This window comes from Lepidochelys olivacea (assembly GCF_965140295.1).
Source record: "Lepidochelys olivacea isolate rLepOli2 genome assembly, chromosome: 2".
NCBI lineage: Eukaryota > Metazoa > Chordata > Testudines > Cheloniidae > Lepidochelys > Lepidochelys olivacea.
Window position 1 is genome coordinate 122,828,408 of NC_140412.1, and position 26,203 is coordinate 122,854,610.

General features: G+C 40.5%; 1 protein-coding gene across 1 annotated transcript in view; it reads right to left on the minus strand.

Annotated features, from left to right (window-relative positions):
• The window catches only part of PHLPP1 (PH domain and leucine rich repeat protein phosphatase 1), a 220,017-nt gene that overhangs the window by 13,819 nt on the left and 179,995 nt on the right, over positions 1-26,203 (minus strand). Inside the window, exons 10-13 of the mRNA XM_084619249.1 lie at positions 24,418-24,573; positions 17,642-17,842; positions 16,255-16,417; positions 4,982-5,112 (exon numbers count right to left, since the gene is read on the minus strand). Of these exons, the coding sequence (XP_084475375.1) occupies positions 4,982-5,112; positions 16,255-16,417; positions 17,642-17,842; positions 24,418-24,573 (651 nt within the window). The remainder of the gene's footprint in view (positions 1-4,981; positions 5,113-16,254; positions 16,418-17,641; positions 17,843-24,417; positions 24,574-26,203) is intronic.

Below are 26,203 nucleotides of genomic sequence, written 5' to 3' on the forward strand. Positions count from 1 at the left end.
AGGAAGTGGGAACTTGGATCCAAATGGATTTCTGAGAACTGAATTTGCCACCCTCTCACCCCTTTGGCACTGACAGACCAAGGACTCTTGTGGCATTTAGCAGTAGCATTCAGTACTAGAGAAATTCCAACTCCCAGTCTCAAAGTTTCATAGAAGAAGAGGATCACTTCTTTAGAACTATTTGCATATTTCCTGGACATTATAAAAAAAACCCCTATTTTTGCAATACAGTAAGCCTCTATTAAAAAGCATTTAGGATTATCTTCTAGTGCATAAATACACCCAGAAAATAAAGCTAAGTAAGACCATCATGACTAGGCTTGAATTCAGAAACTCAGTTTTTATGCAAAACTTAATATGGAGAGTTACTTAAGATGGGGGGGAAGTCCGCATTTCCATGCCCTATTTATTATCCATTTTACCTTTGACCATCTTCCCATACTAGGAAAAGGTTATACCAGATCTAGGCCTGTAGCAGTTTTGTTTTTCTAATTCTGTCCCTTTGGAGGCTCTTGAACACTCCAAAATGGCATTACTTCCCACCTTGGGTCCTAAACTGGCCTTTTTTGGATCCTCCCCCACATCCTTTTACCATTCCCCCTCCAGAGAGTTACTTCCTAGTGTGTTTAGTGGCACTTTTATGGGTTGTGATCTGTTCACAACAGAATTCTAGTCCAGTAAGTGCCATCAGCACCTAGATCTACAATAGACTTTCTTTAAGCAATGTGATTCATAGATATTAAGGTCAGAAGGGACCATTATAATCATCTAGTCCGACCTCCTGCACAACGCAGGCCACAGAATCTCACCCACCACTCCTGCAAAAAACCTCTCACCTATGTCTGAGCTACTGAAGTCCTCAAATCATGGTTTAAAGACTTCAAGGAGCAGAGAATCCTCCAGCAAGTGACCTGTGCCCCATGCTACAGAGGAAGGCGAAAAACCTCCAGGGCCTCTTCCAATCTGCCCTGGAGGAAAATTCCTTCCCGACCCCAAATGTGGCAATCACCTAAACCCTGAGCATATGGGCAAGATTCACCAGCCAGATACTACAGAAAATTATTTCCTGGGTAACTCAGATCCCACCCCATCTAACATCCCATCACAGGCCATTAGGCCTATATACCATGAATATTTAAAGATCAATTAATTACCAAAACCATGTTATCCCATCATACCATCTCCTCCATAAACTTATCGAGTTTAATCTTAAAGCCAGATAGATCTTTCCCCCCACTGTTTCCCTTGGAAGGCTATTCCAAAACTTCACTCCTCTGATGGTTAGAAACCTTCATCTAATTTCAAGTCTAAACTTCCAAATGAACAGTGTATATCCATTTGTTCTTGTGTCCACATTGGTACTGAGCTTAAATAATTCCTCTCCCTCTCCAGTATTTATCCTTCTGATATATTTATAGAGAGCAATCATATCTCCCCTCAAGCTTCTTTTAGTTAGGCTAAACAAGCCAAGCTCCTTGAATCTCCTTTCATAAGACAAGTTTTCCATTCCTCGGATCATCCTAGTAGCCCTTCTCTGTACCTGTTCCAGTTTGAATTCATCCTTCTTAAACATGGGAGACCAGAACTGCACACAGTATTCCAGGTGAGGTCTCACCAGTGCCTTGTACAACAGTAATAAAACCTCCTTATCTCTACTGGAAATACCTCGCCGATGCATCCCAAGACGACATTAGCTTTTTTCACAGCCACATCACATTGGCGGCTCATAGTCATCCTATGATCAACCAATACTCCAAGGTCCTCCTCCATTACTTCTAATTGATGCTTATAACTAAAATTCTTGTTATTAATCCCTAAATGCATAACCTTACACTTCTCACTATTAAATTTCATCCTATTACTATTACTAAGTTTACAAGGTCATCCAGATCCTCCTGTCTGATATCCCGATCCTTCTCTAAATTCGCAATACCTCCCAGCTTTCTATCATCCGCAAACTTTATTAGCACACTCTCACTTTTTGTGCCACGGTCAGTAATAAAAAGATTAAATAAGATTGGTCCCAAAACTGATCCTTGAGGAACTCCATTGGTAACCTCCCTCCAGCTTGACAGTTCACCTTTCCGTAGGACCCGCTGTAGTCTCGCCTTTAACCAATTCCTTATCTACCTTTCAATTTTCATATTGATCCCCATCTTTTCCAGTTTAACTAATAATTCCCTGTGTGGCACGGTATCAAATGCCTTACTGAAATCTAGGTAAATTAGATCCACTGTGTTTCCTTTGTCTAAAAAATCTGTTACTTTCTCAAAGAAGATGATCAGGTTGGTTTCGCACAATCTACCTTTTGTAAAACCATGTTGTATTTTGTCCCATTTACCATTGACCTCAATATCCTTAACTACTTTCTCCTTCAAAATTTTTTCCAAGACCTTGCATACTACAGATGACAGACTAACCGGCCTGTAGTTACCCGGATCACTTTTTTTCCTTTCTTAAAAATAGGAACTATGTTAGCAATTCTCCGATCATACGGTACAACCCCTGAATTTACAGATTCATTAAAAATTCTTGCTAATGGGCTTACAATTTCATGTGCCAATTCCTTTAATATTCTTGGATGAAGATTATCAGGGCCCCCCGATTTAGTCCCATTAAGCTGTTTGAATTTCGCACATCTCCACTGCAGCTCTGACGGGCAACTGGGAAAAACCAGCAGTGACTCCTTTGCATCTTCAGTAATTGGACATAAGGCAAAGAATGGTCCTTCCTGCCAGCAAACCATCTATTAGACCAGTGCTACTCAGACTGATGCTCACAAGCCACAAGTGGCTCTTTAATGTGCCTCTTGCGGCTCTTTGCAACACATGATATTAAAACACTGATTATTAAGTAATTTAAGATATTAACCAATCAGGATGCTTTTACTATGTTATTAACCAATTAATTTATCAACTTACACTAAGTTATTAACTTATTGGCTGTGAGATTCTCTCTCTCGTGTGTGTGTGTGTGTGTGTGTGTGTACGTACACACACATCATCAACACAGGATAATTTAAAAACTCTCATGGAGAGATCTGGGTCTTGTGATGCATTGTTAGGACAACAGCAACAGGTCAAATGCAACCCAACATTTGGCTCCTTTAATAATCTTAAGGCCAAAAACAAGTTTCCATGAAGTTTAAAAACTAATACACCAGTGCAAAGAGTTTGTAAATTAAGACACATTTCTTTTGCATTGCTCCCAACTTAAAAATTGCAGCACTGTGGTAACCTGAAAGTGACAAGAAATTAATAAGGACTGTAGTAAAACTCTCTAGTCTATTTTCATTGTCCAAACTGAGAAGCAGAAACTGAACAAACTAGTTAAACAGCGAAAAGAAACTTAGATTAAGAATTCCTTCAGTTTTAATATCCTAAAGGTTTAGTGAACATAAATAAATTTAACATGAAGGATCACTGGTGAAAATATATTGGCTGATAAATCTTCCCATAGTGAACAACGTACCTTGCATTTAAGAGTGAGACTATCTGGTAATTACAGTAGAGGACTGAGTCAGGATACTTGGGTTCGATTTTTGGTTTTGCTAAAGACTACTGACCTTGTGTTAGCCATGAACTGTCTTCCTCAGGTTACCCATCTGTAAAATGAGGGTAACTGCTACCTCACATTGTTGGCAGAGTAGCTTCAATAAAAGTGCAAAAATTGCATTTCTACATGATTAGGTGTAGCACTTTTAGGACTAAAAACCACCATGCAATCTATATGGTAGTTCTCTATTGCACATACTGCACTTGTCATCCACATGTGGATTAGGGAGATTTGCCATTGTAAAAGAATTAAGCATAATTCAATTACCATCTTCAGAAGTCATCTGCAGAACAGAGACATATTTCTGCACTGCTGTTGTGTTAAGGTTACTCCTAAAATAGAGAAGGATAATTTTTCCTGTTCACTTGCCTTGTTCGCCGTATAAAATACTGACATTTATTTTTAACTATCAAACACTTGCCTTAAATTCCCATTTAACCTAGGTTACTGGTCTTAAATAATTTTTCTCTGTTTAACACAATAAGATACCAAGATTTAATTCTGAAAAGCTAACGAATTTAGTGTGAACAAGCATCACTAGTGACAGGTGAAATTTAATACTGCACTGTTTGTCTGAAAATTGTTTAGAGTTATATGAACAGTTGCTTAACCTTTTAAAAAAATCTAAACTGTTCCCAGAACCTATTTGGTCTAAGTAACTAACAGGCTGGAAGGATCAGACAGGCAAAGAGCCTCAGAGTTGGTGTAGATAGCTCTGGCCTGCTGAATGTTAAAGAATACGAGAGACTTGAAGGCAGAACCACTAGAACACCTACACCCTGAGGAAAAACCCAGAACACTCTGTGGAAGGAATCTATAGAGGCTCAAAATAAACTGCTTATCTCTGTGCCAACCCAATTATTTATGGTGACACCTGTAATGTGCTAGGTGCTTTCCAGACATTCAATAAGGGATGATCCCTGTTCCAAAGAGCTCACAATCAAAGGACAGAAAACCCCCAAACAAGATAACTAAGCTTCACTGCAGAAGTGCGTCTTTAAAAGCCACAAGTCTGGAGAGGGTAAGTACCACAGGAAAGTCATACAAAGCAGAGTCATGTGGAAAGAAGCACAGGATTGTGACAAGTGACAGTGAGAGGACAAGGGAGGAAACCAATAGTTTCAAGCCATAGGCATCTCAGTAGTGAAATAAACTAATGTATAGTGTGAAAAATTAGGTCAAATCAGCCCAATTGTAGTTACAGCTGGTTTTGATTAGGAATGGTAATTGACAGCAATTGTATTTGTGTGCCAGTAAAATAATTCTGTTTAGAGAAGCTTTAATTTTCTGAATTACCTACACATGTGTTGCCTTTTTGCCCTCCTTGAAGAGATATGTATGTCTCACACTTGTGAACTGGGTTCTTGTCCCACATGCCTTTGTAGTCATTCTGCCTCCTGCATTATTAAAAAGACATTTTACTTACTTCAGCAACTCTAGGGTTTTGTGATCCAGGACTAGTCTGGGGTTTCCAGTCAGGTCTAGCTCCTGTAGTTTTGGAGGCAGATTTTCAGGTAATGTGATTTCACTCAGTTCATTGCAGCTCAGATCCACACACTGCAGAAAGAGGTGGAAAAAGAGAAAAGAGAACTTGGAGAGGGACCTGTAACTTTCTGCCTAAATTAAAAGTATACATGCCTTACACATGACAACCCAATATCTGCATCATCCATTTACATAAAACTCCGTCTTATTAAATGCAGTCAGAAAATTCTTCTGTAATCTTCAAAGACATCAGAGGACACCTGAAAATTTGTTTGAGCCCCTCCCATTTCTTATTAGTCTTAATGTCTGTTTCAGCATAGGTGGATTGATTTAAATTAGCAACCAGGAAACCATAATTTAAATACTTTTTAAGTTTGTTTTGCATTTGTACTTTTTATTTATTTTCATAAAGAAAAGTTTATTCTCACTGGTTTGTAACCATTAAAATTTGTTGATTTTCAAAGTATACCCTTTCCACTAAATTTGGTTCGTTTTGCTGATCAGGAAGATACACTATATCCATACACATATACTTCAGCATTTACATAGCATAACTTACAGGTTTCTTAAATTTTGCATGGGTTAGAAAATGATGAACGATGCATTTCATTTTAACTAAATTACTGTTTTATTTACTTGTGAATTGTGTTGAGCTCTACTTGAATAGAAACTGGAATTAAATTAAGTTGGGGTGTGGGAGGGCGTATGGGCCAGAAATGAGGGGTTCAGGGTGCAGGAGGGGGCTCCACGCTGGGGCAGGGGATTGGGGTGTGGGCTCTCGCTGGTGATGATGAAGTGTCTGGGGTGCAGGAGGGGGCTCAGGGCTCAGGCAGGGGATTGGGGTTCAGGAGGGGGTTTGAGTGGGGAGGGGGCTCAGGACAGGGGCACAGACTCTGGGTGGTGCTTACCTCAGGCGGCTCCTGGAAGCAGCAACATCTCCCTCTGGCTCCTACGTGGAGCCAGGGCCAGGCGGCTCCATGCACTGTCCTCACCCCAAGCGCCAGCTCCAAAGCTCCCACTGGTCAGCCAATGGGAGCTGCAGAGGCAGTGCCTGCAGGCAGGAGCAGCTTGCGGAGCAACCTGGCCACGCCTCTGCCTAGGAGCTGGAGAGAGCTGCTGGCAGTTTCCTAGGAGCCGCGCAGAGCCAGGCAGGCCCCCTACCTGCCCTGCTGTGGGCAGCCAACCAGACTTTTAAACAGCCCAGTCAGTGGTGCTACTGAAGCCACCCGCCAGGGTCCCTTTTCCACCAGGCATTCCGGTTGAAAACTGGATGCCTGGCAATCCTAGATAAAGGAAACAATAGATGCAATAGATCTGAACTTCAGTGGGGCATAAAAAAAATCTTATTTGGGGGTCAATTCAAACTATCTTGGATATGAGCACTGACAAGGTTTGAAAACTGGCTGAAAGATATTAAAATAAAGTTTTATAAATGGCAAAGTATTGTGCTGGGAGGAGGGGAATCAATATTAGCAATCAGTATTAAACCTAGTTTTAATTAACATTGTTAAATATCTTGAAGACAAATATTAAATTTGTAGCTGGTGCTATATTGGGAAGGTGCGGGGGGGGGGGGTGTGCACCAATAAGATGAGGGGGGGACAAAAATAAAGCAGGCAAAAATCAAGCAAATTTGCTCAGGAAAAATAAAAGCCAATACATTTCTGAAAAATAACGCTCAATGGGAGGGGAATGTTTGGAAGCTAGGAAGTAGACAGCAAATTATATAGGCCAGTATAATATTTGGCAAAACCCCTGAATGCAGTTTGAGCAGAATACCCAGAAGCTTATCAACACGAATCCAGGAGGAACAGCATGGTCTTTGTGAGAAAGCACTAATATTTGTACCCTGTTCTAGGAACCTCCATTTAGCGGTGTGTCAAAAAAGAGCAAAAAGAATAGTGAGTGGTCTGAAGGGGTTGACTTGAGAAATGATTAAAAAACTAAATGCACATCCTTTAGCTAAAAGATGACTAAGCAGCCACATACAACTTCCATTAATTCACGTGATTAACTTTAAAAAATTAAGTGCGATTAATCGCAGTTTTAATCGCACTGTTAAACAGCCAAATCCTAATTAAAATTTATTACATATTTTTGGATGTTTTTCTACATTTTCAAATATATTCCCTTCAATTACAACACAGAATACAAAGTGTACAGTTCTCACTTAATATTATTTTTATTACAAATATTTGCACTGTAAAAACAAGATATAGTATTTTTCAATTCATCTCATACAAGTACTGTAGTCCAATCTCTATTGTGAAAGTGCAACTAGCCAAAGTAGATTTTGTGTTACATAACTGCACTCAAAAACAAAAAACAGTGCAAAACTTGAGAACCTATGAGTCCACTCAGTTCTACTTCTTGTTCAGCCAATCACTAAGACAAACAAGTTTGTTTACATTTATGGGAGATAATGCTGCTCGCTTAATTACAATGTCACCTGAAACCGAGAACAGGCATTTGCATGGCACTGTCGTAGCTGGTATTGCAAGATATTTACGTGCCAGATGCGCTTAAGATTCATGTCCCTTCATGTTTCAGCCACCATTCCAGAGGACATGCTTCCATGCTGATGATACTCGTTAAAAAAATAATGTGTTAATTAAATTTGTGACTGGGGGAGAATTATGTGTCTCCTGTTCTGTTTTACCCACATTCTGCCATATATTTCATGTTATAGCAGTCTCGGATGACGACCCAGCACGTTGTTCGTTTTAAGAACACCTTCACCGCAGATCTGAGAAAATGCAAACAAGGTAATGTGAGATTTCTAAGGATAGATACAGCCCTCGACCCAGAAGTTTAAGAATCTGAAGTGCCTTCTAAAATTTGAGAGGGACGAGGTGTGGAGCATGCTTTCAGAAGTCTTAAAAGAGCAACACTCTGATTCGGAAACTACAGAACCCGAACCACTAAAAAAGAAAATCAACCTTCTGCTGGTCCATCTGACTTAGCTGATGAAAATGAACATGCATTGGTCTGCACTGTTTTGAATTGTTATCAAACAGAACTCATCATTAGAATGGATGCATGTCCTCTGGAATGGTGGTTGAAGCATGAAGGGACATATGAATCTTTAGCGCATCTGGCACCGAAGTATCTTGCAACACCAGCCAGAATAGTGCAATGCGAACGCTTGTTTGCACTTTCAGGTGACGTAAACAAGAAGCAGGCAGCATTATCTCCTGCAAATGTAAACAAACTTGTTTGTTTTTTTACAGTGCAAATATTTGTAATCAAAAATAAATATAAAGTGAGCACCGTACATTTGTATTCTGTGTTGTAATTGAAATGTATATATTTGAAAATGTAGAAAACATCAAAAATATTTAAATAAATGGTATTCTATTATTGTTTAACAGCACGATTAATCGCAATTAATTTTTTTTAATTGCTTGACAGCCCTAATCCCTACTTATTACCCCTCTGGCTTTTCAAGGCCATGTCAACACACTGCCCTTTTATTCAAAGCTCCTTTCAAGATTTAATGGAAAACCAAAACAAAACTATGAAGTCACAGATCTGTCTGAAGGCTATGACACAGCTTTGATTTACCTGGTTGTAGAGCTCTCTGAAACTCCTAGCACCTATAAACACAGCAATGCCTTGTCGCAGCAACTCTAGTCCTTTGACACCAGTAGGCATAACTTTGTTGCCATGCTAGGATGATTTCTGCAGCCTTATCCCAAAGGATAACAGGGTGTGTCTTCAGTCAAATCTAGCTCTCACTCTACTCCATACACAAACAGGAAAGAACAAGTTTCTAATTTCAATCACATTACAGATTTGGATTGCCTGATGCGTCATTTTAATGCAAGTAGTACGAACCCAGCCTGTATAACACCAAGATTACTCAAATGTATATAGATTTCCACGCAGTCAGACTCCTCCCTCCCCTCCAAATTTAGTTTGGGCAAGGAGGGGAGGCAAAAGAAGGATGATTCTTAAATATTTGTGTTCCAAAGTTTGTGAGATGAGTGTTCAGAGCACAAGTCATCCACGAACCTGGTAGTTCTGACAGATTGCTCCTGCTCCAGCCTGTGCCTCCAGCCACGGCCGGTCACCCAGCAGTCCTGACAGCGCTATTACTAAGGGTATGCCTACACTACGAAATTAGGTCGAATTTATAGAAGTCAGTTTTTTAGAAATCGGTTTTGTATATTCGAGTGTGTGTGTCCCCACAGAAAATGCTCTAAGTGCATTAACTCGGCGGAGCGCTTCCACAGTACCGAGGCTAGAGTCGACTTCCGGAGCGTTGCACTGTGGGTAGCTATCCCACAGTTCCCGCAGTCTCCACTGCCCATTGGAATTCTGGGTTGAGATCCCAATGCCTGATGGGGCTAAAACATTGTTGCGGGTGGTTCTGGGTACATATCAGGCCCCCGTTCCCTCCCTCCCTCCGTGAAAGCAAGGGCAGACAATCGTTTCGTGCCTTTTTTCCTGAGTTACCTGTGCAGACGCCATACCACGGCAAGCATGGAGCCCGCTCAGCTCACTGTCACCGTATGTCTCCTGGGTGCTGGCAGACGCAGTACTGCATTGCTACACAGCAGCAGCAACCCATTGCCTTGTGGCAGCAGACTGTGCAATAGGACTGGTAGCCATCATCGTCATGTCCGAGGTGCTCCTGGTCGGCTGTGTGAGGCTGATCAGGAGCGCCTGGGCAGACATGGGCGCAGGGACTAAATTTGGAGTGACTTGATCAGGTCATTCTCTTTAGTCCTGCAGTCAGTCCTATTGAACCATCTTATGGTGAGCAGGCAGGTGATACGGATTGCTAGCAGTCCTATTGCATCAGCTTCTGCGGGGCAGGCAAGAGATAAGGATGGATAGCAGTCCTATTGTACCATCTTCTGCCGAGCAGCCATGAGATGTGGATGCCATGCAGTCCTTCTGCACCGTCTGCTGCCAGCCAAAGATGTAAAAGACAGATGGAGTGCATCAAAACAAGAAATAGACCAGATTTGTTTTGTACTCATTTGCAAACCCCAACCCCCCTCCCGCCCCCGTCTAGGGGACTCATTCCTCTAGGTCACACTGCAGTCACTCACAGAGAAGGTGCAGCGAGGTAAATCTAGCCATGTATCAATCAGAGGCCAGACTAACCTCCTTGTTCCAATTAGAACAATAACTTAGGTGCACCATTTCTTATTGGAACCCTCCGTGAAATCCTGCCTGAAATACTCCTTGATGTAAAGCCACCCCCTTTGTTGATTTTTAGCTCCCTGTAAGCCAACCCTGTAAGCCGTGTCGTCAGTCACCCCTCCCTGCATCAAAGCAACGGCAAACAATCGTGCATCTGAGTTGAGAGTGCTGTCCAGAGCAGTCACAATGTAGCACTCTGGGATAGCTCCCAGAGGCCAATACCATCGAATTGTGTCCACAGTACCCCAAATTCGACCCAGCAAGGCCGATTTAAGCGCTAATCCACTTGTCAGGGGTGGAGTAAGGAAATCAATTTTAAGAGCCCTTTAAGTCGAAATAAAGGACTTCATCGTGTGGACGGGTGCAGGTTTACATCGATTTAACACTGCTAAATTCGATCTAAAGTCTTTGTGTAGACCAGGGCTAAGAGTCACGTCTTGTCTGCAGCTCATGGGCACATTACAGTATCCCTAATTGTGGCTGAAGATGACTGTGTTAGTGTGGGAGAGCTATAATAACTCAGAGAACACCTATCAAAAGTTAAGATTCTCTTCTTCAAAAAAGTACTACTTGTAACAGATCTTCACTAATACTCTGGAATATCTCTATAAAGACCAAAAGAGATAGACAAGGAGAAAACTTCACAATCGTCAAGTGTTCCAACAGCAACCATATAATAAAGAGATTCAACCAAAACAGTTATTTCTGGAGAGAGACCCTGTAATTACAGCAGAAGAGTTAGATACTTCTCAACCTAGAATATATATACTGTGAAACCAGCAGGGTAAACCTGGACCCAGTCAAAAGGATGAGTTGGTACAGCAGAAATTTGCTTAAGTATGCAACAACATATATCCCAGTTGGTTTGACCCAGAAAGCAGAGCCATGTTGCTAGGAAATTACTCCTTTTTTATAACAATTGTTTTTCAACCTTACAAAATTCAAGGTGGATAGGAAAAAAAAATTCTGCTGGGATATGTTATGCTTTAGAAAATTTATAACACATGGAAATTCCCATTAGTTACATACAGGCAACACAGACCCTAGAGTTGGGGATCACCATGACTGGTGTTGCTGGAGACATCATTCTGCACCCATTCTCTAGCTACATGTAGGACTCCTATTCCCATAATTTAAAGGAGAAAAAATTAGCAAAAGTTGAAAAAACTCATTTTGTTTGCGTGGTGTTATGAAGTGCACTGTACTCAGTCTCTGGTAATCAAGATACATACTTTCCTGTGTCCTCAAGGTGACAAACTCTTAGCAATTCTCCACCCTTTGAGGGCTAGAGATAATGATCTTGATCAGCTAAGTGACACCCTGCTGAGGGCTGGTCTGCACACAAAACTTGCACTGTCAGAGTAAGAGCTTAAGGCTAGATCATCTAGTCTTACAACGTGTATATCACAGGCCACCAACACCACCCAGCTCCTGTGCACTACACTCAACAACCAGTTCAACTAAAGGTGTCATTCAAATTGATTTAATTCAATCAATGCAAACTTGTGTGTCAACTTTCTAAAATGATTTGCTTAAAAAAATTGATAAACTAGGTTTAAATCAATTTACGATTGTCCACATAGGCCTTTAAATCAAATGAAATCAAATTGTGCGTTAGGGACCTACCTGTCTTTTGCCATTCTTGTGAAAATTCACCTAATTGTGGTCAATTTATAAGCCTCTGAAAAATAGTTCACACATACTCAGTAGAGAATTTTCATTTCAGCTTCTAAAATCTCCAGAGATTCCATCCTCACTAAGCATGCCCCATCCCCTCAAAGCTCCTGTTGCTGACCAGACAGCACATGCACCATCCCTATAAAGCAACTGAGAATGCTCCCTCCAGCCCAAGGCTACAAGGCCAAAGCCAGACTTTCCCTATAATGGCTGCTTGGGGCCAGGCCCTGGATCAGGGAGCCTGTGTCTGCTGTGCTCTCAATGCCCCCATTGAATATTTTTAATTCAGAATTCCAGAAGCATAAGTGAAAATTGTTTCCATTATCTACATTACCTTTCTTCTGCAACTGGTATATCACAAAGCAGAAAACCCACATGTTTCATGATACAGTATTTGAAATTCAGTATCTAACCATCCCAAAAAGATGAAGAATTAAACATGAAAACAGAATACAATTACTTTTACCTCAGGCCATATATAGTTACGTGATATATTTAAAAGTTATTTTAATGCCACCACCATTATTTCATTCTTATAGCTTAAACAATTACTGATATAACATGGTATATATATGCACACTATTCATCCTAGTATATGGACGCTCACACTGTGCCTCTCATACAATGAGACTTTATATAAAAAGATTTAGGGATTAGATTAAACAAAACATGCCCTCAGACAAGTTATAAATTTCAGCCTGGTCTACACTGCCACTTTACAGTGCTGAAACTTTCTCGCTCAGAGGTGTGAAAAAACACCCCCTTGAGCGACGCATGTTTCAGGGCTGTAAAGTGGAAGCGTAGACAGTGCACCAGCACTGGGAGAGCTCCCCTCATGGGGTGGTTTTTTCACAGCGCTGGGAGACCTATCCCCCAGCATCGGTGCTGCAACTATGGCAGCCCTTTAATATTGGTAGTGAAGACATACCTTTAATTAGGTACTTAGTTAGGTACTTTTCAGAGGCGCTGAATTATTGACAGTCCTGAAGACTGAATTTCCTATACAGCCAAGGAACAGATAAAGCAATCAGCAGCAGTTCAAGCTCCAAACAGATGGTTCCTCCCCATGAGAATTGAGGTTCATCTTTTAAGGTCCAAAAATTTGTTATGGGCACTTCGGCCTCCAAGCTTTTCAAGTCTAAAGCTTCTCTGTTCAGAGTGTTAGCTAGGTTAGTAGTTATGTGAACACCTGTTTATTGGAACTGGACTGAGACCACCAAGTTCTTTACACCTGGGTAAAACAGGCTAAGTACCAACTGGGTATTTTCTGTACATTAAAGAAAAAGCCCAAGAGCAGTATTTCCTCCTATCTTTTGCTGTATATTCTAATAAAGCGTTTCTGAAACTGAGAGGACAATTTTCAGATAAGAATGGCTTTCTTGTCTATTTTAATATGAGGCCTAAGCAACTCCTGACAAAATGAAAAACAAATCCTTAACCTGTTTTCTCTGAGGATGCCTCAAAAGAATTTTGAAGACTGACTATTCCATAGGGCTTTCTGCTTTTGCCGACTATGAGCGGAAACACAAGAAAAGCTATTTGCTTCCCATCAGCATGTTTACATTATTCTTTGAAAAAAAAAAAAAAAAAAAGCACAAGTGTATAGGTTTTGTCAAAAATGTTTCCCACGGAAAGTCTGCCCCTCTCCACCCCAACCCTTCCTTTAATTAAAAGATCAATTAATTTTAAATGGCATTCAATTTCCTCTGGCTATTGTTCCAAAGAGGGAGGAGTATCCCAAATCCACAACTTTGTTTTACATATCCTGGCTAAAACCAGCCTAAGCATCTCATCCTTAGATGTGCTCATGCTCAAGCAGCAGCTTCGTAACTGTTCGAATGACCAGATTTATTGAAAAATTTAGACTGTTCTCAGAACTATATTATTCCACAAGCCAAAAAAACCCTCCAAACAGCTGGAGTAGTATAGTAAGCATTTTGGTCCAACAACAGTAACCTGCTCTCCACCTTGTTTACGTCTCAAGATAAATACAGTTAACCTGCTCTGTGTTATGATGGCACATGTGTTTTATATAGGGCTGTCAAATGATTTAAAAAATTAATCACAATTAATTACAGTTTTAATCGCACTGTTAATAGAATACCGTTTATTTAAATATTTTTGGATGTTTTCTACATTTCCAAATATATTGATTTCAATCAACACAATACAAAGTGTACAGTGCTTACTTTATATTATTTTTATTACAAATATTTGCACTGTAAAAAACAAATCATATTTTTCAATTCAGCTAATACAAGTACTGTAGTGCAATCTCTATTGTGAAAATGCAACTTACATATTGAATTTTTTTTTTTTTTTATTAAAAACACGTAACTGCACTCAAATATAAAATAATGTAAAATGGGGTCTCAAACTCCCGGCCCTCTGGCTGGCAAGGCTTCAGCAATTTCAGGGCCAGGTCTCACCCTTGGCCCTGCCTGCCACCCCCGGGCACTTTCCCCCCCCCCCCACATCCCCCGGGCGATTTACAATGGCCCGAGGCCCCACTCACCACCGGCAGCGCAGCGGAGCTAAGCAGCTTCTGCCTGCTCACTCCATGTGTCTGCCGGCCCTGCGGCCCCAGGGCAGGGCTGTGCCTCCACGTCCTGCCCCCGCTCCGAGCGCCCCTGCGGCCAATGGGAAGCTATGGGGGTGATGCCTGGGGGCAGCAGCATACGGAGGCCCCCCAGCCCACCCCGCCTTGGAGCCCCAGGTAAGCGCTGCACCCCCTGACCCCCTCCCAGAGCCTGCACCCCATTCCCCTACCCCAGACCTCCTCCTGCACCCAAACTCCCTCCCAGAGCCTTAGGCAGGTGGGGGGTGGAGCTTAGGGGAGGCGGAGTTTTGGGCAGCTGGTTCCGGGTGGCATGAGTGGCATTATTAGCCCACTGGGAGGATTTGAGGACTGGCACTGTCCTTAAGATAAATTGAGTTTGAGATCCCGGATGTAAAACTTATTTACCTTGCAATGCTGGCTACAAAAGTGCCATGTGAATGCCTGTTCTCACTTTCAGGAGACATTGTAAATAAACAGCAGGCAGCATTATCTCCCATAATTGTAAACAAATTGTATGTCTTACTGATTGGCTGAAGTAGGACCGAGTGGACTTGTAGGCTGTAAGTTTTACATTGTTTTGTTTTTGAGTTACGTAACAAACAAAAACCCTACATTTGAACATTGCACTTTCACGATAAAGACCTTGCACTACAGTACTTGTATGAGTGAACTGAAAAACTTTATTTTTACAGTGCAAATATTTGCAATCAAAACAATATAAAGTGAGCACAGTACACTTTGTATTCTGTGTTGTAACTGAAATCAATATATTTGAAAACGTAGAAAAATATGCAAAAATTTTTATAATAAATTTCAACTGGCATTCTATTATTAACTAACAGTGCAATTAAAACTGTGATAATTCAATTAAAAAATAACCACCATTAAATTTGTTGAGTTAATCGCTTGAGTTAACAGCGATTGACAGCCCTTGTTATACCTTAGATGTTTTCTACTTGGACAACTAGCATATGACCCTGTTAGAGTTCTGTGTTATGGCCTGGAAAAAAGACAAAATTTTAGTTTACATGAGGCAAGCAATTGTTTCCTGAACATGTTCAGTTGTTGCATGCCTGCAAAGATAGAATCTCTTAAGGAAAACTCAGGTTTGTATTATTTTTAAGCAACACAACATTTTTAAAGAGCTATGTGCTTTTGAGCTGCAATTTGCGAAATATTACTGAGACTGTTGATTGCAAAATAATTTGCCAGATCTTTCCTCTTCTGGAATACTATCACTACCCCTTAGGTCTTGCCTGCTCTATTGCTTTTAAAGGTATTTTTAAACCAGTTAGTGATATGGCTGGCTCTAAATATTGTTCGTTTCCATACATGGTTAGCTGTCATGGTTACAAGTATAGACTCATCACATATACAGCCTGGTTACAGGAAGACAGTTAATACTTATTTTGCAAAGAAGATAGGACCCGCTGAAAGTGCTTGGTTAGCAGGTCCTTTCTTCTTGCCCTGTGGAGCAGCCCATTCCAAAGTGAATTCCTCATGTCCTCTGGCACGGTGTCCTACCAGGCAGTAACAGTTGTCTATATTTCCACAGAATGTAAAAAACTCTGTAGGAGTTACTCAGCACGATGGATTTGGGATTCACATACACGACTAGTACATGTGTGCTGTGACAAACTTATAAAGACACAACTCGGCCTTGTTACAAACACACTGTATGACGGACTGTGTAGATGGGGGGGGTCTCATTCTTGAGGCATTTTATTCACGCTATTTCTAGCATCTAGAACCCTTTCAAAACTTGTGTGTTTTTTTTTTTAAACTTTTTTTTTTTTTTTTTTAATAATGCATCCATTCCATACCTTTATTTCAACAAGTTGCATGACTTCTGGGAAGACTTCAATGCAGTTGGAGTGAGCAATCACAGTATGCATACGTCTACAGTTCATAATGGTTGTTGGAATGGCTTTCAATTTGTTCCCACTGATATCAATTTCTTCCAATTCCTCAAGCTTGGCCATTTTACTATGAAAAGAAAGAAGGGAGATTAAGGAATTTTTTTTTATATGTATTCTTATTTTTTAATTTTAAGCTTAGCAGTGTTTTGGGTTTTTTTTAATTGTAGGCCCATATTGTTGTAAGAGATCACTGTGTGCCATCTCTCCTATCATGTCACGTCAGCAAGGTTACATCACAAGGTCTCACTTGTTCTATTTTGTCGTTAATTTCTTAATTTAAAAATTTCTGGTGTTTATTTCTATTTTTTGTTCGTTTCTCTTTTAGAATTAGTTTTTTTCTTTTCCTACTCTATGCTCTTTCCTTACCTTTCCCCTGGCATCCTGCTTCAATTCCCTCTCGCAGAATACTTGCTAAATTCCCCTCATTCTGTTGTTCTCTGCAGAGCAACACGTATTCTCACTTCCCCTCCCATGTGTTACTCCCTTGAAAGCAGTGTGCTAGGGAGGAGTGGCATGTAGTGCCCTGGTACCGATGGGAGGAGGGAGAGAATTTGAAGGAAAGGGTGTGATGAGGCAACAGTGTCAGTAGCCTGGCTGTGTGAAATGTCATATCAGGACAGATATGATATACCTTCTGGAATCGGTGGCATCCCCAGCCTTACACTTGGCTTGTCCACACTTGAGACATTCTGGATCAAGGTAGGTTGTGAATTTAAGTGCAATAGATAATCCAGAATAGCTCTCCATGCAGACACTAATTCCACGATCAGAGTGTTTTTTTCTGTTTTATCTTAATACATTTTGAAAATGCATTAATTTAATCTGGAAAAAGGCACTCTTATTCCGAAATAAGCCTTCACATGATGTGCTATTCTGGAATAACTATTGTGGTCAATTTTGCCATGTAGATAAGGCCTTGGTATGTGTGTGGAAAGCGACCAAGTTATGTTAACTATGTGGGAAACAGCTTCCTGATTTCCATAATGTGGCTGCGACAGGAGAGTGCACTGATTTTCCTTAGTTGAGGAAAGCACACCATCTCTAAAGATAAATGCACAAAACACCACACAAAGTGTCTTCGTTCCTGTGTACAACATGACAGCATGTAGTTATACACATTCAAGTGGCAATGGACAAACCCACCATTGTACAGGAAATGCGCACATGCAGTTAAAAAACAAATGCAACACTCCAATTTGTGAGCAAAACCTTGCTATGAAAATATACTCTGCATTTTCCACTTAAGACTGCTTTCTAATAAAGAGACAAGCAGCACTAAGAAGTTACTTACCTCGCAGGAAAGCTCTGTAACCGATTGTAAGCCATATGCAGGATCTTCAGGTGTGGATGGCCTGTTAACAAGGGCACACATTTATCTGTGAGGTGGTTATTGGTCAAATAAAGTTCCTGTAAGATGCTGTTGGTCTCTTCAGAAAGGGTGGCCGGAGGAAGTGTTTCCAGTTTGTTGGCAGAAGCATTCAAGTTTCTCAAGCTGCAAAACAAGATTGTACATGTAGTTAAGAGTTACTGTATTGTTCATCCGTCTTCATTTATAAATCCCACCACCACCAGAGGTTTACAGAATGTTACATTCAGAAGCAGAAAATTGCTGGAAGTAGTCAGAAGACAGTTAAATGATTTTACATGTATAAAACTAAACAATGTAAATGGAAATTTAAAGTAGTGAGAGACTTTGTTCACTTGGAGGTGGCATGGATAAAAAAGCATTTTCTAGTACTCACTGGACCATAGATGGCATTTCTAATGTACAGTATGAAATGCACTATGGAACCATCTGTTTACGATGGAAAAGTTGGTTATACAAACATGCAAGGTAAATAATAAAGATATACCTGGCAATAAGGGCTGGGTGGCTTAGGAGTTGAAACTTTTCACTTCTACATCATTGTTTAAAATCTGACAGATACTAATAGTGACAAGAAGAGGTTACTATTATATATTTGTTTGGTTGCCTATGCATCTAGTTCTTGATGGATGGATACATCTTGCCCCCAGACCAGGCCCCCTCAATGCTCATAGCCAAGTAGTTGGCTTTCTTAAATTCTTTCTGCAGTCCTAGATGAGAGGCCAAGCACTGAATAAGCAGAAAAATTGAGTCCTTCTCCCTCCCTCAAAAAAGCTTTTGCAGCCCTGAGACTAAATACAATTGACACTGGTGTGGAGAAGGTTGCACTGCCTGTGCTATACCTATACAGAGCAGTAGACAAGGAACTCGCATTTGTTTAAATCATGTTAGTGCTAGATTGATACATACAGCAGTCTCAGGGATATCTTGCAAATAGATATAATTCTTATTGGAAAAATATCTTAATGCCACATACATTTTACAAGAAATGGAAGAACTTTTATCCCACTATTTCCTTCGCAAGGAGACTGCCTTCAGGAACACACTTTGCTGAAGAATGAGGGGGAGGGGAGTGTGCATGCAAATATACAGTGTCCGGTCTCTTGAGATCAAACTGCACGGTTTTCAGCAACTAATGAAAAATGACAGCTGCAACAGTCAAAGTTATTTTCAAGAAACAGAAGATCAACCAGGTTAATTTGGTAGACAAGAAAGCAGGTCAGTACCCATAAAACAAGGGAACAGAACACATTTAAAATATAAAGTATTTGTGTCTGACTGAAGAAGCAATACTGCCTGATTTATTTCATGAGGAAGGTATGAAATACTGATAAATCTTTCTCTAGTCATCCAACTACATGGGGATTCACATCAAACATTGAGGTTTATTAATGAATGAAACTGCTTTCCAAGAGAAGTCACAGCTGCAACCTGTTGAACATTCTCCACAGAAAATAAGGGTTTACACACTACAAAAAAGTCACACAGAATGCTGAGGGATTAAAAATTCTTTCCATTAAACAAGAAACCTCCAGGAGCTCTGAAGAACTGAAACTAGGTTAACTAGTTTACACAGATTCCAGAGGAGTCCACTAACGCAGAAAAACGCAGTTTAAATCAACAGTCTCATTTGTTATTCACAGGAGCTGTATGACTTGATGGAAGAAGATTGCAATTGCAAGGTTTTTTATTTTTTGTTTTTTTTAAACAAATCTCCCCCCGGCCCCACTCTCGACTTCATCCTTTAGCAAACAAAAATACATTGTCTCTTCCAAAATGGATTACAAAGCATAAGCTTACTGAACCAAACAAATTACTTTACTAAATCAAAAGAATGCACACCTAATGCTAAAATATATGAGAAGTTACTGTAATAACTTACATTGGCAACAGCATTCTTTTAGTCTTCTTTTTTGTCCACTATATTTTATCAGGTCTGATCAAATAAATTCTCAAATGAAAGGTGCTCTAAGTGATTTAACAACATTTACGAAGAACTAAACATTCCTGCAACCACCCTCACTGAATGGTCGGTCTTGAAAATGGTTTAGGCCCTTACCACTGAGCAACCACCTACTTCCTGTGCTGCACTACTACAGTTGCAACCAGTAGAGCTACTCAAGCTTGATCCCTTTGGAAGAGAGGTCTGGCAGTACAGCTTTCTTGTGGAAGGGGTCTCAGCCCTCCAACAGGGTCCAAAACTGCTCTGGTGACTTTCAAAACACAATGTCAGGCACACACATTTGCAGGGCCTGCAGGAGAGGTTGGGGTTTCATGGGGATTGGACTTGTGCTGTGGAGAGGAGTAGTGCTTTCTTGGGGACCAAGTTCTGCTGGCTTAAAGGGATAACCTGCTATTTTACTTTACTTCTTGTGATTTGCAACAGGGGCACTTCGAGCTTTGCATAGGTGTGTCTATTGCTGCATGAATCCAAACAAAGTAACTATACAGAAACCCTAAAGCAGAGAGGCTAAGCTATTTGCACGCAGCAATTCTAAGGCAGTAGAGCTGGTCAAAACTGGAATTTCTGTTCCATGGAAAATTCTGACATTTTAAAATTTACACTGCCCAGGGATTCCACAGCCTGGGCTCCTCTATGCCAAGCAGAATTCTGGCACAGTCCTTCCCTACAGCTCAAGATTGGGATCCTCAAATCTACGCTCATTTGTTCTATCCGCCTTTCCTTTCCTTAATATAACAGGTTTGGTTTGTTTGTTTTTTTTAAACCCAAGTGTATATAGTTACAGTTTCCATGTTTGTGGTTAGGATATCAGATCCTACGTTTTTCATTCCCCCTCCCCCCATCTATAACTTAGATCATCACTGCTCATTAACATTCCTCTTTAGAAGCTGTCATTCCAAACTGATACTGGTTTTTGGGACACTGAAGGATTCATAAAAATGAATACTCTGCCAGCAATTCTCAACCACATACCCATATATAAAAGGGCAATATTCTCAGAGCAGAGGGCTTAATGAATGGATGGTTTGGAATAACAAACCATTAACTCTAAACTAGTTGTATATAAAATAAGTTGATGAGCATCCGCAGCTAAATTTCCATCATGCTGATTTAACTTACTGGGCCTACCCAAGGCTATGGCTACACTAGAGAGCGTGCAGCTGTGCCACTGTAAGCTCTCTAGAGTAGCCACCCTAAACCAACAGGGAAGAGCTTTCCCATCAACTTAATCAACCCACCCCCAATGAGAGGTGGTAGCTATGTCTATAGGAGAAGTTCTCCCCACCAACATTGCGCTGTTCACACTGGCGCTTCGGTCGGTGTAACTTATGTCACTCAGTGGGGGGGCTTATTCACACCCCTTAGCAACATAAGCTATTACTGATGTAAGTGGCAGTGTAGACATAGCCTGAATCATTATAATTCATCCTCAAACCTCCAGGTGGGTTTGGCACTGCCGGCTACGACGTTAAATTTGTTTCATGTTCCATCAGTGCCCTCTGAGGCCACAGTGCTGGGAATTTACTTAGATACAAGCACTGCCATCTTTCCAGTGCCTGTATTCAAAAACCATTCCATGTGCCTGCAGATATCCCACTCATATCACTATCAGATGGAACCAGAATGTCAAGCATGAAAGCCTAGTCCAAACTTAATTGCTTTTCCTTCACTCTGCCCACACACACCAACCACACCACAAGCAAATGAAAAAGTACATCATCAACATAAGAACTTGATTGCACAACCCTCAGACATACCAGAATACAATAGCGAGGAAATATGAATTAACAACAGTTACAGAGATAAAAAAGAAAACTTAAGTCACTGGCAGACACACAGGAATTCTGTAGCTTTGACAAAGTGCTAAGTTTCCTCTGGGGTAATAAACATTCAGCTCTGGTTGAAACAAGTCACCTTCAGTTGTACAGCGTATTAAGCTGATACCCTTGATAAAGGGTTACTTATTTTTTTCAACTACAATTCTTTTAGTTCATGTTTTTAAAAACATGAAATAAAAAGACATTTTCCAGACAAGACCCACGTTCACACTCTCCAAGTCTGAGGCCTAATCCACACTGGCCTTTTTCTCAACTGTCACTGCTGCACTAGTAGATCAGCCAAAGTGTCGTTTTTACTATTGTCTCATCTATACCTTTTCTGATTAGGGTTAGGTCAGTGGTTCTCAAACTAGGGGTGCCACTTGTTCAGGGAAAGCCCGGTTTGTTTACCTGCCGCGTCTGCAGGTTCGGCCGATCGCGGCTCCCACTGGCTGCGGTTCGCCGCTCGAGGCCAATGGGGGCTGCGGGAAGCTGCACAGGCCAAGGGATGTGCTGGCCACTCTTCCTGCAGCCCCCATTGGTCTGGAGTGGCAAACCGCAGACAGCGGGAGCCGCGATCGGCCAAACCTGCAGACGCGGCAGGTAAACAAACCGGCCCGGCCCACCAGGGGCTTTCCCTGAACAAGCGGGGCCCCTAGTTTGAGAACCACTGTGTTGGATGACGTGGTAACAATTTACACCCAGGATAGGTCTACATAAATAATCCAACCAACAGTGGAGTTGTGAAGGTGTTAAGAAAAATTCTAGAGTAGACAAGGCCCATGTAGCTCCTGGAACAATACTTGACATCACTCGTATCTAAAGGAGATCTCCTTTACAATGCATTGGGATGTCTAGGTAGCAGAGGGAAAACACAGACCCTTGAGTGGACCTAAAGTTGATGTTAGCACGCAAGGGAAGAGAACATTTGGAATCTGTCATTTACATCTTACTTTAAGTTCTGAATTTTCTTCTGATTCTTTATTTCAGTCAAATGTTTTTATGGTACTTAATGTTTTTGCAGTTGATTTTAAGATGTGCATGTTATGGCACAATCTCCACCTGCAGCTTCTCTATCTTGCCACAAACAGATGGTAAATCTAATTCAGAAAAGGGTTACCTCCCCACCCCCCATTTCAGAGATGTGAGTAGCTTTCTGAAACTTCTATTTCTTTTTTTGCTCTCCAGGCTTGACTGAGTATATTTTCTTTCTTTTAAAAAAATCTTGAGTAGAAATGTATATTCCTGTTTGGGGAGGGTGCAGGACATTATTTAGATTTTTTTTTTTTTAAACAAAATGAATCTATTCTTGTGTGCACTTATGAACATGTTTGCAGGAGCAGGCTCTATGTTCATGCAATGTTATGGTTGAGATTTTATATGTACAAAAGACAGGAAGTTCAAAGTTGTCACCCTGCATCAGCAACTATAAATCTGTCCTTTTGCACACAAAATATAGGCAATATTTTTCTTTACTATACAGGCTGTTAAATTTACTGCAAGAAGTTACAGTTGTTGTGGTAGCCATATTGTTATGTTTCCTAACTTGTTAATTGCGTGTTTGGTGGCTGCAAAATTCCAACCATAATATCAAACAACTCATTCGAATAAACTGGCCGAGCAAACCTGGCATGTACATAGCGCTGAATATGGAGGGCATACTGCAATAATCAAACTTTTAAAATCAAAACCCCATTTCAGCTCCCAGCACAAGCACATTTGAAAGATTCCTTAAAACCATGAAGAATGAAGTTCTATGCTTGGGCAACCTGAACTGAAGAAACCTTTCCTAATGAAAATTAACCTTTTGGCATTACAAATTTTAGTCTAAAGGATAGTTTTCCGCACAGCAAATTACTTAAGTTTGGAATTTATATGCAAACCGCCTCCCCAACCAAACCTGTAGCATTATAACCCTCACATAATGAGCCCTTAAAAAAGAAGATATAACACTGCCTTCATAAAAGATTTATAACAAAATAAGGGCATCCATCTGACTGACATACTACCAATCTTTTGGAGATGAGCCTTGTCTAAATAATGACAGTGAGATTAACAGCTCGGTTTCCCACCCAAGGAAAGCCAGTAGCTGTGCATTCTGTTGTCAGTTTAAAAAACAAACTAAACAGTCTTGTATGGCAAGTCACACGCAGCACTGATGTCACCAGTAAGCCTATGACCATTGTTGATGCATGAAGGTACGAGAAATATAAAAAGCTAAGCAAGGTAGTCCCATCAAAGGCCTCTAGAACCTGCCTCACTCAGATGCTACAAATATGTTTTTAAAATACTTCTTCATGCCACTAGACCATATACAAATTAAAGTACATTTTGAAATGTGTGTCTTTAGATTCAGGAACAAAATTACAAAGACTCCAAGGCATGTGAAGCTGCAGTACAGAAATAAAAGGGGAGGGTGGGGGGAGAGAATCAAATCAAGTGATGCCACCAACTAAATTAGTGAAACACTGAAAGGCAGGAAAATTTTAGAAGCAGGACCAGAAGAAACCACTGTCAGTTATTTTGACAATCTTATGTGGCAGGTTTTATTTTGTCTGAAAAGAAACAATAAATTTTGGCTTTTGATTCACAAAGAAGCTTCCACACTCTAGGTTAAAATGTTTATTTAAAAATGGCTGCTAATGGGTCTGGGAACATATAGCAAAAAATGGCATGCATGTTACTTTGTAGCTAGATTTCAAAGTGTAGGGGTACCGTGGGAGCTTAGTGACAGAAAAAATAAGCATGAGAGCATAAAACCAGAATTAAAAAAATTACTTCTGTTTTAGTGGGTTGGACAGGACATCTGTTCTTAGCACAGAAGGCTCACAGCTTTCAATTTAAGGGACCCTCAGATTACCCTTTCAACTAAGAAATAAAATGAATCAGGTTTGTCAAAAAAGATATTTTTTTTTATTTACCTGTCAGCTTTCAGAAGAAGGTTCGATGGGAGCTCCAGGAGCTGGTTGTGCTGCACATCCAGGACTTCTAGTTGCGTTCGTTCAAACCTCTCTGGTAGCCTTCCTAATCGGTTATGTCCTGCCAGCAGCTTACGCAAACTGTTAGTGCAAAACAACCTTTAAAAAAAATAAAATGTCAAAAATAAGTAATTCTAAATTAGATAAGGACACACTGAGAACTACTACTTTATAGGGGACCAAAGCTTGTTTCAAAAAGTGGTTTATAAACAACTGATTAGCAGAAGTGTGGTTTTAATAATACATGAGACCTTACAATGTCTTCCCACACCCCACCAACCTCTCAAAAAAGGGATGAGTGTTGATAGATTTGGGGGAGGAGGGGAAGGGACAAGGAAGGATTATCGGATGACTCCACAGGCTATTCCTAGAGAGAGGATGTCACTGGTGAAGTGGGTAATTACCAACAGTGACTTCAGAAAGCTGCACCTGTGGGATCTCTCCAGATAATGAAGGATTAAAAAAAGTGAGAGAAACACCAACCACCCTGAAAAAGTAGCAGTGGCAGCACTGTGCTGATCATGTGCTGACTCATAATCCACTGTGCTGCCCCTCCCGCTTCCATTTTTCTTTTTGTTAATACCAGACTAACATAAAGCCTCCTTTCCAGTTCTACAGGGAATGAAATTTAACTAATCCGCTTTTCTGTCTTGAGCTTTTACAAGCTGCGGATGGCCCAAAGTTCCCCTCACTGCTTCTTTTTGGGCTTGGGGTGAGAATAAAAGGTTTGTTGTGGTCAACTGTAAGTCAAAACCACTAACTGTTCCTACAAAAATGGTTACAGGAATTTAGATATTGGGCCTAAAAAGCCTGATAACACAAACTGATCAAGTTTCAATTTTAAACAGGAAAACTAAATCAAAAGAAAAAAAGATTATTCTTCATCTGCCACCTGTCTTGTAGTCCAGTGACTATACAGTTTAATCAAAAGATGACTGAGCCCCTTTTTGACCTTGCTTTCAAGCAAAGAGTCACATATTACTCGGCATTAGTGTAAACCTTCCTCCCCCTCTTCACAGGAGACCCATAAACTCGCAAAGAATCCTGCCTTCCCTCCCACCCCAATGCATCAACTATTATTATGCAGTGCCATTGTAGGTCATTGGGCAAGTGTGCCAAAGTAATCAATTAAGTATGCTGGCTTTTTCCTTGACAGATGCAGTCAGACACTACAAGTGAGCACCAGTATCAACAGTTCAGGAGAATGATGGCTTGCATTATGTAATTATGAATACAAATCAATGTCACCACTTTCTCTAGCCAAGACAACTCAGCAATAGGGGTAAGTATCTCTGAAATATATTGTTGAACCCATTTATTTTAGTAGTTTTGTTTTGCTTCAACTCTCAATTTTGTTCAAAAATGCCTCTTATAAGAGAAAAAGAATTATGGAATTTTCCTTCTATTTTTTGTTTCTCATAGGCATGGTCAATGTTGTCAACATAAAATGTTTTAGCTAAAATGTAGTAACTAAAGCTGGCCAACAAAACAGAACGTAGCAAATGTGAAAAAAAATTGGAAACCGTTTCTGTCCCAAATCAGGATGGAATATCAAAAGCTTAAAGTTTTCTGTGGAAGCTAAATTGAAAAGAAATATAATCAATTTTGGGAGAACCAAAGTGGAATTTTTTGGCTTGCTCCTTGAGCTACCTGATTACCCAAGTTTCAGAGTAGCAACCCAGCATGTTAGGGAGATGCGGGAACATTGAGACTCCAGTTCTTTGTAAAC